The 13986-nt window shown below is 43.7% G+C and overlaps 1 protein-coding gene across 1 annotated transcript; it reads right to left on the bottom strand.

The window, feature by feature from the left end:
• Positions 1–411: 411 nt before the first annotated feature.
• Positions 412–13206, bottom strand: LOC130477013 (arrestin domain-containing protein 3-like). The gene is given in 9 exon segments (XM_056849010.1): positions 412–525; positions 527–601; positions 713–969; positions 1357–1459; positions 3134–3281; positions 4807–4871; positions 9076–9359; positions 9467–10007; positions 13150–13206. Coding segments are annotated over 9 exon segments (1644 nt in total).
• Positions 13207–13986: the final 780 nt, after the last annotated feature.

Here is a 13986-nt window from a genome sequence, read left to right as displayed (position 1 = left end):
ACGATGCGGATAAGATGCAACAATACAAAAATAAAATGAAGTAATGATGATAATATAATAATTTGAAAAAAATGTTCTTATAGACCCTTCTCTAGACAACCGAATGACCTTTATTCTGAGTATAATGTTTCTTGAAATTTCTTGTTATTACTTATCTGTCCATCAGATATCAGACAAGACCTTTGGCATTGATCTCAGTTCTCAAGTCTGTTTTAGCCAGCTGCAAATTCTGCAAATCATATCTGTGTCATGATTTTTATCTATAATCCATATAAGCCAAATCTGGACCTATGTAATCCTTTGGGGTCCTATTGAATCAGGTCTTTGTTTAATGTGTACCTTAATTTTCTCATTAGAAAAAAAATAAGAAAAATGCAAATAATAATCCATTTATGAAGAATGGGGGGAGCGTCAAACATTCTGGAAGCATAATAAATCCAGCATTCTTGTTTTTGCTAGCTCCAAAAACAACTGCAAATTCATGCTACATCGGCTGGTCATACTTAATGTTTTGCTGCCAAATGGTATGTAATGGTATGGTACCAATGACAAGTGGTAAATTAAGGGACAAATTTATTGCACCTGGAATAGCAACATATACCTAGGAGTTAAAGACAACAAACAATTAAAACATGAATCAAAATGACTGTTAGCCCACTAAAAAAATTAGTGGTTATGCATTCATCATCAAAAAGTCAAGCACAGTACTTACCATTAGATTATATTCCACACGAATTATTTTACAATCAAGGATTGATGGGGAAACAGGTGGAATTTTCAGCTGTTGGCCATTCCAGGTTTCTGTCTTCCCTGGTGACAGGGACTCTCCTTGCAGCATGGCCACAAGTTTATTTTCTTTCTTCGTTCTTCCATTGGCATGGTATGTCTGCATTTGATAAATGGCAGCCTTTGGTACCACCATTCGGGAAGAGTAGTTCTCAAACTCCGCAAAGATCTGAATTGATTCACCTTCAATTAAACAGTATATCAGACACATGAGATGGAAACAGGAGAATGCATCCCACAATTCAGATTTTATTACGTTTAGTAACATTATCCTTACAAAATTGGATAATGGTAAGAACACCTCATAGTTCCAGTGGTAACAGTACCAGCACCAACAAGACAATCTTTAACACATGCAATCTGATGGCAGAACTCACACCTATTGCAAAGGAGCAGAACTATCCCAAATGCGGAGTTTAATTATAAGCTGAATGTAGCATATATAGATGTAATGGTAACATGGCTATTAACTAGCATCCATGGGTTCTCTGTTTTACTTAATTTAGAATGTCCACAAGGCTGCTTTGTTTTTAAACAAGAAACTCTTCCACAAGAATTTGTTTTGCATACCTGGGGTATAGCCCTGCCTTTCGATTTTGGCACTTAAGGATATTGGGCCTGAGGCACAAAACCCGCAGCACACGGTCTTTTCTTTTGTTCCTACTTGGGGTGACTGAAAAAAAAAACCCAGAACAGATATACTCACAATTACATTTTTAGTTCAGTACAAAATCACATTGCTCTACAGCTTTTCAACAGATGTGTTCAAACGGTAGCATCTTTGGCAACGTTCAGCATAAATCCAGGCATGAAAATAGAAAGCACCTCCCTTTGACTCTTCTCTGCAGCCTCTAAACAATGAGCAACAAAATAAGTACACTGAGGGTCAGAGTCCTCTAAGAACAACTGAACCTTTTGCTCTAAAGTTGCTCAAAAATATGCAGACCATTTTTTAAAAAAATGGCACAGTCCATTTTAGCCTAAATTGGGACACATAAGGGCATTGCAAAAGGATATGTACCAAACAGCGCATTCCTGAAAGGAATGCCTGCGCTGGGCTTAGGAGGCAACCCAGCGGTGGTGCCGAAACCTCTACTCAGGCAAAAAACCTGTGCAACTCTCATGGGGTTGCACGGGAGATACGCTAGCTAAAAGCTGGTGAATCTAAAAAATAAAATAAAAAATGGGTGTTCCTGAGCCGAAATGGCTCGGGAGGCTGACTAATGTCGCGGTAGCAGCCGGCACCTGAACCTGCACGCCGGCGCTGCGGCCACTCACGCTGGCGTGCGCCTTCCGGTCGCTGGTGGTGTGGGCCCCTGTGCCGGCGGAGGCCTCCTAAGGCCTTTCGACTTAAGTTTCAAGAATGGGCTGAAAGAGGGCCAGCGGCCTTCAGAGTATAGAAACGTTTAATAGAACACCAAAGCACCCCCTTCTAAATGCAATTTACTCTTGCCAATGCTTATCTAACTGTTCACCAGATGGCGGTTGTATTGGTTACAATCAATCTCAGTTCAAATCAGCTTTAATTTTTCGGATGGTAAAAAAATATATATCCACAATCCATGTGGGTAACAACTACTCCTTTTGATTCAAGTTTTTACTTTGTATCAGTATAACTTTTCCAATAGAAAAAAGATGATGAAAAGAACTATACAGATAATTCGTTTAAGAGATACAGAGGAGGAGGGGGGAGTTTCCAAAAACAGTCTTGAAGTGTTGTAAATTGTAAAGTGTTGTAAATCTTGCCATTTTAGATTCTCTGATTCAGAGAACAACTATACATTTCCAAGGTTTTCTCAGAAAGTGTCTATATTCATTATTGCTCTTTATCTCTGGCAAGAGATTACAGAGGTTCTCCCAGAACACAGCGCTCTAATGACAAAGCAAAAGGTCGCCTCAGCCAAATGGTCAGTTATCAGAGAAGAAAGGATTTCTTAAAATCTGAAGGAAAATATAAAGAAAAATACAACAAAAAAGTTGGGGAGGGGGATCTTATTGGCAGTTTGCCAGCATTACCTAGTCATTGTAGATGAAATCAGAAGCCTGGGAAAGGCTTCACCTGTCAAATTAGGTCTCCATTATGCAGGAAAGGACCTTAATTGATCCTTTCCCACCAACGTTTCTCTTTCCAAATGTCCCACAGCTAGACAAGCAACAGAGCACTCAGAAGTGCCGCCAAATCAGATTGCCATTTCCCCGGAACTCCAAAAGAGCACATCATACTCTTATACTTCAAATATTTCATTGTACTTAACTACTGTTATGACATTTTTTGTTATTTCATCGACCGTGTTTTGCTATTGTTTCATTTCAAAAACAAAGAATGAGTCATTCTATCAATTCTTACCAGTAATGAAGGAGTGTTGATATCTATATGTTCAACAACCGTAAATTCCTTCTTTGATTTTACTGGTAGATGCCAAGACCTGTGCAATTTTGCTTCCACCCAATAACGCACACTGCCATGAATGCCTTCAAATGAGGTAGGGAGTGATCTGTGCGGAACACAAAGGTCAAAACCGAATAAATCTTTTATCACCTTTGTCATTTAACATAAATATACACTCTGTCTGGGTAAGAACATTGTACTGTACTGTTAATGTATCATTATATAATCAAGCATAATTTGGTTGTAGGATTTTTATGTTCAATTTGTTTGGAAGAAATATCTCTGTAGTTAAAAATTATTTGCTCAGCAGAACTACAGAATATGACCATATTTGTTCTGGATTTGCACCGTAATATGTTACAAGAATACATTAACCCAACTCATAGCCCAGTCAACCAAAATGCTTGATTTACAACATTTAGTCCCATTGAGAGGAAATGGTCACTAAACAGGATGAAATCTAAGCATTCCAGCTTGCTTAATTAGGTCAGGGATCAGGCCAAGTGATCCTTTTGTCTTAGAAGAGGTCACTTTTAAAATCAGGAAATAGGTTACAAGCAAAGCATTAAAACAAGATGAGGCCAACTAATTGCTTGAACATAGTTGACCTCCAATTTCTGTATAGGAACATATTGATGTCAGCAAGGCTATTCCTTTGTAGAGGGTTTTCGAAGTCTGAGGCAACACCTGTAAGAAATGCTCCTTCAGTTCCTGCAGTATCTGACTTTTTCTTAACAGTAATAGGTTATAGATATGAACAGGAGTTTGAATATAAAGCTGTCTTTCAGTACCATTAGACAAAAACAGCAATAAGGCCTTACTGATTTCATGATTTCATACATTATATCTGAATATCAATATCAGCTGTCATCATAGCTGTGCCTATAAGAAACATAATAATTAAAAATAAACTACCAAAAGTACAGTGGATGGTACTGATCCTTGATCATTAATCCCATCCCCTTTCTAGAACATAGGACAATGAAGATAACCAATTTTTGTTTGAATATTACATTTCTATAAATTGCTACAATGATATAAACTGTAAAATCCACTTTCGTTTCAGACATACCCTCTAGATTCTGTTTGCCGACAGGGCTCATCAGTTAACACAGCTTCTGTTCCTATGAGTAACCTCAAAAAGGCTAGTCTCTGGAGTAAATCAGGAGAGGTAGAATGTGTTTGGTCCATAATATTTAAATGTCCAGTGTGTGTGTGTGTGTCTGTCTATCTATCTATCAGTGGCAGTTCAACTTGTAGCATCAGCTACACAGATCTGTGCAACCTCAATTCAGCAGCAAGCCATGCCAACAGCTCTAAAAGGACGAATGATCAATTCCTCCCATTTGTAAGGAGCAAAATAAGTCATTATGCTGATCAGATGCCTGGGCAAAGGGCATGATTGACAGGAGCGCCATAGGTGGCCCCAATGTCTCATGAGATGAATAAAAGCAACCTCTTTTTAATAGTTTATTAGGAAGATGCCCCCTGTAGCACATTCTAGCGCAATCTTTATGACCATTGAAAAGGGTTTTTTCTCTCTCTCTGCCCCCATATCTTAATGTACAAACTTTCCATCTATGGATTTGCTGTCAGTATACTCTGTCACAAAACATCAAGCGTATACTCACACCTGTGGAAGCTGAAAGCTGAATGCATATTCATGCCATCCTGAATGAATGATGTGGTCACCTTCATTGAAAAGAAAAAGAACAACAATTGATTTTTATACCACACTTTACCTTTAAGGAGGACATTGATTCAAAGGGTCGCCATGAGTCGGAAGCGACTTGACAGCACTTAACACACACACACATAAGGAGTATCAAAGCAGCTTACAATCACCTTCCCTTCCCCTCCCAACAACAGACACCTTGTGAGGTAGGTGGGGCTGAGAGAATTCTGAGAGAAGTATGACTAGCTCAGGGTCACCCATCAGGCTGCATGTGGAGGAGCGGGGAAACAAACCCGCTCCTCCATATTAGAGTCTGCCACATTTAACCACTATACCATGCTGGCATTATCATCTAGGAGGGAAAAACCCAATATGGTATTCCACCTCTGAATATTAAACACATATCATCATGCATTACGCAGGCTGCTTTAAACACCAAAAGGGACTAGGGTGGGATTAATAAAGGGGTGGGCAAAAACTGCACACCACACCCTCATTTGTGTTGTTCCAGTGACCTGAACCCTTTTTATCTTTGTAACTGGACTGTGGTTAATCACCAAGAGGTTTGTCTAGTCTCTGTGACAGTTCTTTCTAGATTTCTAAATTCAGTATTCAGTATTCATCTCAATCACCCTTGTCTCTGTCCTTTCTCCTTTTCCTCCTGTTGTCTCCTCTATGGCCTAAATTTAGATTATAAGGTCAAAGACAAGGCTGTATTGTTTCAAGGGGGGGGGGGTCTTTTAACTGATGCCCCAATATGCTTTCTATGCTAGATTCATTTTTAAATATTATTATATTATTTACTTAGCTGCAGCACTAAAAAATAACACTGATCCGCAGCGCTTTATTTAATATATGTACCATTAAAACCAATGCTGTGTACTGGATGAGGATTTACGAATTCAATATAAAACTTCCTTGTCCTGTGAAGGATAATTTTGAAATTATCAAACAACTAAAATGAGGCATGTTGTTCAATTCTTTATAATTGGCAATATCCTCAAAGGAGACAATTCCAGAGTTAAGCAACATATTCTAAATATTATAGTAATTAATACAATGACTTTTTGAGCATACACATTGGTGATGCCCATAACGATGGTGTGCTCTTGAATTTAAACAGGCAAACAGGGCCAAATTTGAGCAGAGGTAAGACCTCAGTCATAGTATTACAGGAGAGGGGTACAACTTGTTTTAAAGGGACAGACAGATAAGGAATGGGGGAGGAGTAGCCTTATATGTCAAGGATGTGTATACTTCTGAAGAAATACACACTGGCACCCAGGAGGAACTCAAAGCCCCAATACCGGAAAGGGATTTTGACCTAATCAGCATTACTGAAACTTGGTAGGATGTCACTCACGACTGAACTTCCATGTTCAGATTCATATATTTCTTCACAAGTATTTCTTCACAAGTATTTCTTCAGCTGAAGTGGATCCTCCTCCTCCTTTGGAGGTTTTGTTGTTAGAGTCCTTACCTGAGCCACCCCTTCATGCATCTGATATTAGAACCATGTCATCCAAGGACCCAGTTCATGTTCTTAACTAGATGTGGGGGGATGGCCAGTAGGGAAGCTTGAGGAAAACGTCACACCATTTGTGTCAAGACAACATGAATTATCAGTGCATAAGGGTTGCCTCCTTGCGGAAATAGAGTAGTTATCAAAGTTTTGATGCATCATGTTTTGGAGGCATTACATATTGGCACTCTGGCATAGTATGGATGAAGGCTCATGCGTGCAGTTGTGTGTGGTGGGCCAAGTCAGATGTTGAGGGGGAAGACAGGGTCAAAAGGTGTGATGAGTGTCAGGCCACAAGGCCAGCTCCACCACATGCTCCAGTGCACCCATGGGAGTCAACAAAAACCCCATGGTTGGCGCTTCATAATGATTTTACTGGCCCAGCTCAGGGCCAGAGGTTTTTTTTTATTTTTTTTATAGTGGTTGACTCATATTCTAAATGGTTGGAAGTGATCCTTGTTTTGCCAATGACATTAAAGCCTTATGTGGACTTTTTGCAACACATGGGTTGCCAGTAGGGCTGTCGATTCGGTTCGGCCCGAACTGAAAAAGAGCCGAATTTCCCCTGATTCGGTGGTTTTTAGTTCGGGACGAACCGAACTAAAAAATGGCGGAAAACCGGGGAGCCGAATTCAGCGAGTTCGGGAGTTCACGAATAAATCCGGCAAATTCGGGGCCGTCAGTAAGCAGCATAACCGTCAGTAGGCAGCATTCTCCTCCCCCGGCCAATCGGTGGCCAAGCTGGGTCTTCTTCTGGCCAATCAGTCAGGATTGAGCACTGGAGGAATCAGCTGATGCGCGGCCGGGCCGGGGAGAGAGAGAGAGTGAGAGAAATCCTCGTGTGTGTGGGGTGCTTGTACACATTCGCTCCTTTCCGTGGCTGCAGGGGGCGCATTTTTGGGGGTAAAGACCCCACACTTTCCATGGAGCTTCAGACAAGCCTTCTTAAGAGACCACACAAGTTTTGTAAACATTGGGTCAGGGGGTCCCGATATATGGGCTTTCCCCTTTTCCCTATTGGGATGAATGGGATCCTGTATGCATCTCCAGAGCAAAACGTCCCGTGCTTAAATGGAATCGTCTTGGATTACCCAGTCCTCCTCCCAGCCCCTCCTAATGGAACAGAAGACAGCCACAGTAAGACCCCTTTGGGGGCTTTAATCTATATTTTTTCTCCTGTGTGTGTGTGTGTGTGGGGAAAGCAGAGTCTGTGTGTGTGTGGGGAGGGAGCAGTTTCTGTGGGTGGGTGGGGAAGCCAAAGGGGGCTTTCGCCCGTTCTGCCTGGGTGTGTGTGCCCCCTCGAGTCTCTCTCTCCCAGTTGTGTTGCTTTGCAGTTGTGTTGCTTTGCAAACTTCTTAGCACCTGCCCCACCCTTTGCATGTTTGCAAAGGTGTTGCTTTGCAGTTGTGTTGCTTTGCAAACTTCTTAGCACCTGCCCCGCCCTTTGCATGTTTGCAAAGGTGTTGCTTTACAGTTGTGTTGCTTTGCAAACTTCTTAGCACCGGCCCCGCCCTTTGCATGTTTGCAAAGGTGTTGCTTTGCAGTTGTGTTGCTTTGCAAACTTCTTAGCACCTGCCCCGCGCTTGCTCTCATCAGCTGTTTGTCGGGGCTGGGAGCTTTCTGCGTGGGCGGCAAGCTCTGCTCAGAGATGCACATTAAGGGTGGGGGGACCCTTTTGGGGCCCATATCTCAGCCCCCCTGACCCAATCTTTACAAAACTTGGGGGGTCTGGCAAGAAGGGTCCTTTGAAGCTCCGCTGAAAGTTTGGGACCTCTAACCCCAAAAATGCCCCCCCCAGAGCCGCGGAAAGGCGCAGTTGTGCTTTTAATGGCTTTATTCGGCCGATTTTTTCCCCCGAACTTTGAATTCCCGCCGAATTGCACGGACCCGAAGTGGGGGAGTTCGGACTTTGGCATATCCTGAATCTAAATGGGCCGAATTCAGCCGAATCCAAACTATACCGAATTTTTTTTAATTCAACAGCTCTAGTTGCCAGATGCTGTCGTTTCTGTTAACAGTGTCCAGCTGACATCAGAGGAGTCTCACTCTGAATAAACGGGAATGACAAGGTTTTATAGTCAGATACAAACAACTATGCAGTTGTTTAACAGAAATCTTGCAGAATACACTGACAATGATAGTTGTGTGTGTAAAGGGCTGTCAGGTTGCAGCCGACTTATGGCGACCTCTTATGGGGTTTTCAAGGCAAGAGACTACAGAGGTGCTTTACCAGTGCCTTCCTCTGCTTAGCAGCCCTGGTATTCCTTGGCAGTCTCCCTTCCAAATATAAACCAGGGCCGACCCTGCTTAGCTTCCAAGATATGATGAGATCAGGTTACATCATTTTGCCTTCCCCCGCACAATGATAGCTGGCAACTGCTATTTCCTTTATCAGCATAAACATTTGGCTTGTTTACTCATTAATTTAGAAACCAGAGTAACCTGTTGATCCTTAACTGTGTTCTGACAGGAATGGCAAACACGGTTCAGCAGCTTAAAAGCAGAATTATAGTTGAATATGTGGCTATATTCAACGTTCACAATAGTCAGAGAGAGAGAGAGAGAGAGAGAGAGAGAGAGAGAGAGAGAGAGAGAGAGAGAGAGAGAGAGAGAGAATGAGAGAGAATGAGAGAGAATGAGAGAGAATGAGAAGGATGCCGTTTGCCATGGGAAATGGTTCAAATACCATGTTAGAGCGATTGTTTCAAAGTCAGCCTTACCTCTTTCCTGCCCAAACAAGATATCCTTATGCTTGAAATATTTTTCAGTTGCCCAGTAACTATCGTCGGAAGTGTCGCCACTTCTCGATTCAGTCCAGCGTACATTTGCAAGTCCTTTTGCGTGTATTTTAAGCGATGTGACTGTAATTTCTTCGGTAACTTCCAAATGCACCCTTCCGGAGACTGTGTCCCCCCTCGAATAGACACTGCTGTCATTAAGATAGTCCAAGCTTATTGTCAAACTCTTCACCTTCCCCATGTTAACTGCTGTTTTTTTTAAAAAAACAACAACAAAGTCTATGAAAATATAGTGTAAAAAAAGGGGGAATGAAAAAAAGTCAAGATCTCGTAGAAAAACGGGGTCTTTCCTTAACACCGATCCGTGTCCCTGCCCTGCGACACAGACTTCCAGGCAGCACCATCGTGTGCTGGACCAGACCGTCCTGGGGATGCCTGAAGCAAAAGCCGCGCCGAACGCCGCTCGCTGCCCCTCCGCGGTCTCTGCAGGAAGGCGGAGGCGAAGGCGGCTCGCCCGCTGCCCGCTGCCCGCTCGCTTTCGGAGGAGCTGTACGGGGGAAGAAAGACCCCCAGCGCGCCTGCGTGGCTCTGGCCTCTCTGTGCAGTCGGTGTAACGGAGCCGCGCCCTTTCAGGCTGCGCTTCCTGCCTTGACTCTCGGCGGGGAGGAAAAGCCGCCCTCTCGTCGAGGAAGGCGTGTTCACAACCCCGAGAGCCAACAGCCAAGCAGCTTGGAAAGGAGAGCCGCGCCTCTCAGCTGGCAAACGAGCACCGGCTGCCCGCAGCCAGAGCGCCAAACAGCTGATGCGCAGGGACGCCCCCAAAGCATCGCCGCCTAGTTGGAGCAGGAGCGGAGGGGAAGGGGGCGGGGAAGGGGGCGGGGAAGGGGGGGGGCTCTGCTGGATAGTTCAGGACAGCGTGTTGCATTACGATGCGCGGCCCCCAGCAGTTGAAGGGATTAAAAACCGCATGAGTTGGGAATCCAGGGAGGGATGAGCAGCAGCTCCAAGGGAGACCTAGTGAGCGGATGGAGGCAGGAGAATGCCTCGGTTTGGTTCTCCCGTTAGTGCAAATCTTTGCTGGATTTCTTTAAAAATAGTTTGGAGAGGGTTCTTCTAGGGTAGAAAACGATTTTGCTTGTTCCCTCTACTTCCAACTATACCAGGTATTGCTAGATCACCTATATCAGTGGTTCCAAAACTTTTCAGGCCGCTGCCCCCTTGGTTCCACAGACTCAACCCCAGCGCCCTCTACCCTATCCGACAACACAGTTGAAGGGGCCCACCTCTAGTGCCCCCTGCTGCCCCTTTGCCTCTTAGTGCCCCCCCTAGGTAATCCCACCACCCCGGGGGGGGGTACTGCCCACTTTGGGAACCACTGACCTATATGAAGGAAATGGTGCACTGGAGATGGTTACCATAGTGAGTTTTCTACGATTTGCATTCCTCTCTTTGTGTTTTCTGTGTCCCGATAGCCTTCCCAGATCTTGATATCTAGAGATAGCTGCTTAAATGGGTTAAAAATTAGTGACCATTTTGAGGGGGGGGGAAATCTGTTGGTAGGTTCATTTACTCTTTCATTTTAAAAAATCCATTAAACGAACCATAGGCCATTTCTTTCACTAATGCACACAATGGTTTGCCTGTCAACTGGCACCTAAAAGTATTATGTAAACAATCCATATTTATATACAGTTCTATTTAATATGCATGCTTTGGTGCTCATGAACTAAGTTCTGACAGGCCTCAAATGGTTTCCCATCCTCTTCATCAGGGCTGGATGAAATTAGCAGTTCTGTAAAGTTTGTAAACGTAATGTTTTATTCTGAGCATTCAAAGTTTTCATTAAAAATTTCTGCTCTCTATATACTTAGAAGAAAGTCCCATAGGGGATTACTCCAAGATGCTTATTCCCAAGTAAGTGTGCATTGGAAACTGCATAAACATACTGCAGAGTTGCAATCCTAAGCAAATATACCAGGAAGTACTGAATCCCTTGGGATTTATTGCTGAGTTATTTCATCAGTTAAGTCATTTTTGGTTTCTCTGGGTTGACACATAGTAGAAATTCCAGTACTCTTGTGTGATACTTTAAAAAAAAATTCTGTGCCATCTTGTGGCAGAGAGAGCCAACGTGGTGTAGTGGTTAAGAGCGATGGTTTGGAGGGGTGGAGTCTGATCTGGAGAACCGGGTTTGATTTCCCACTCATCCACATGAGCGGGAGAGACTAATATGGTGAACTGGATTTGTTTCCCCACTCCTACATATGAAGCCAGCTGGGTGACCTTGGGCTAGTTACACTCTCTCAGCCTCACCTACCTCACAGGGTATCTGTTGTGGGGAGGGGACGGGAAGGTGATTGTAAGCCGGTTTGATTCTCCCTTAATTGGCAGGGAAAGTCGGCATATAAAAACCAACTCTTCTTCTTCATAGCTGTGTGTGTGTAAAGTGCCTTCAAGTCGCAGCCAACGTATGGCGGCCCCTTTTGGGGTTTTCATGGCAAGAGACTAACAGAGGTGGTTTGCCAGTGCCTTCCTCTGCACAGCAACCCTGGTATTGCTTGGTGGTCTCCCATCCAAATGATAACCAGGGCTGACCCTGCTTAGCTTCTGAGATCTGACGAGATCAGGCTAGCCTGGGCCATCCAGGTCAAGGCTCTTCATAGCTAGCAAGAACATACTGAAGCTTCTGCAGGTGCCAACCTGCAAATGGGGAAAAAATGCACCTAAATGTCACTGGAGTTGGTAGAATTTGCATGTATACAATAAGTACCAGTTTTTTGGGTCATGTGTTTAGAAGTCTGCTTCAAGGTTACACATAAATAGATTTAACAATATGCAAGATTTTGAGTTCCCCAGAACTCTTCATAAGGCCAGATGGCACAAACCTTTATAAAGGAGGGAAAGCAGATTTCCGTAGCTGGGGCCCCAACATCTCACCTCAAGGAGGATAAGCAATTTCCCCCTTCAAATGCAACATTGCCGGCATGAAAAGCAGATCCTTAATTTATTCATGAAGTAGTTTGTTTATTTCAGCGTTGCATCCATGAAACCATTTATTTGCTGCATTTATACCTCACTGTTCTCCACAGTGGGGACCCAAAGCAACTTCCATTGCTAGGCTTACCAGGTCCCTCCTGTCCTTTGGCGGGAGGTTTTTAGGGTGGAGGTAAGGTGGGATTGCACGCATGCGGCCCCGCCAACGCGATTATGTCACTTCCGGTTTATGTGTGGCAGGGAGGGAGCGGCTTTGTTTGTCTCCCCGTAAGTGTGGCAGGGAGGGAGCGGCTAGCTAGGAACATACTGAAGCTTCTGCAGGTGCCAACCTGCAAATGGGAAAAACCAACAACTGCCTATACACATGCTTTCTCCATTGTGGCCCCCTTCTTATGGAATGGCCTGCCCAAGGAGGTCTGGAAAGCTCCCACTCTCCTGGCTTTCCCCAAACTATGCAAAACTGAATTATGTCAAGAGAGCTTTTCTGTGCAGGTAATAGGGCTACAGTGTACAAAATGGTTCACAAACGTACTTGGATAAATGATTAGGGACTGTGGTCTACATGACTGTGTAGAGCTTACTTTAAATAGGATTCCATTATGTAAATTGTGTAAAATTATGTAAATATTTGGCTTTTTCAGGTTTGGCTATTCACCTTTGCTCAGAGGCATGGCTCTGTGCTTTCTCCTCCCTTTCTTTTATTTTTCTTTTTTTTACTGGTTTTGTTAGGGCCCCATAGTTGGGGCCTTTTTGAGGTTGGGATCATGTAATCTGAGCCGACTTTGTCTGACCAACTTTCCAACCACAGAACCATCCGTCGTCATCACTATTTAGTGGGTTGATATGGATCAAACATAAGGTGTTTTTTTTTTAAAGACGAGGCTCACCTAGTTCCATCCAGAGGGATATACCCTCCAACTAAAAAGGTGCAATCTTCAAGTCCTGCTACCACCAGGCTTCTGAAGGAGATTTCTTCATCCACGTGGATGAGCAATCTGCTTCAGACAGCCCCCGTGGTCAAGACTTTGGCTGGCTCCGATCTCACCATCACCCAGAAAACCTGCTCTGAAACGGAGGCTTTGTTTCTCTGCACCGTGACCATCTCTTGAAATCAGATTTTTGATGATCACAATAAAGGACTATTCACAGGATGTCATTTGCCACCAAAATAAATGTTTTCTGTGCCTTAATTCTCTTGCATTTAAGTCATTTTTCCTCCATTTGGAAGTTCATTTGCATGGACATCATGCTATGCACCCCAGATATGAAGGCAGCCTCCAGACATTGAGGCACTAGTCTGGCAATTGGCTCTTTCCGCCAGTCCTCAGCAATGCTGAACATCTGAACCTGAAAACCAGCTTGCAAATCAGCTCGCAAATACCTGGGGGATGGGGGTGTCCCCTTTGCGCAAATCAGTTCGCAAATACCTGGGGAAAGGGGGTGACCCCTTAGCGGGCCCATAAAATCGGACCCCCTGTCCCAAAGTTCATCAAACTTTGGTCACCATTTAAGGAGAGTCCCTTGCAGCCATGTTGCAAATTTGGGGGGTCTACCTCCAAAAATGCCCCCCAGGAGCCTTGAAAAAATTCCCATAGACTATAATGGACCGGAACTTTGCGGTAAACCCGGTAATAAGCTGAATGCTGATATTTGCCAGTATGAGTATTTGGCTTATTTCGGGTTTATCTAAAAAAATTGTTCCAAATAAACCCGAACCTGAAATTTACTGAATTTTTTGCACAACCCTAGAGCGCACAGACTATGCATGCTTGCCGTGGCAGCTGCTTAATTAATCTACAAACTGCCTCTGTTTCTATCAAGGTTATTCTTTCTCTTCAGGACTTATTAATGGAATTAATTCCACCCAGATTGCAACTGAATG

Source organism: Euleptes europaea, chromosome 4, assembly GCF_029931775.1.
Source record: "Euleptes europaea isolate rEulEur1 chromosome 4, rEulEur1.hap1, whole genome shotgun sequence".
In the NCBI taxonomy this organism is placed as follows: Eukaryota; Metazoa; Chordata; class Lepidosauria; order Squamata; family Sphaerodactylidae; genus Euleptes; species Euleptes europaea.
This window is presented reverse-complemented; position numbering and strand designations above follow the sequence as displayed.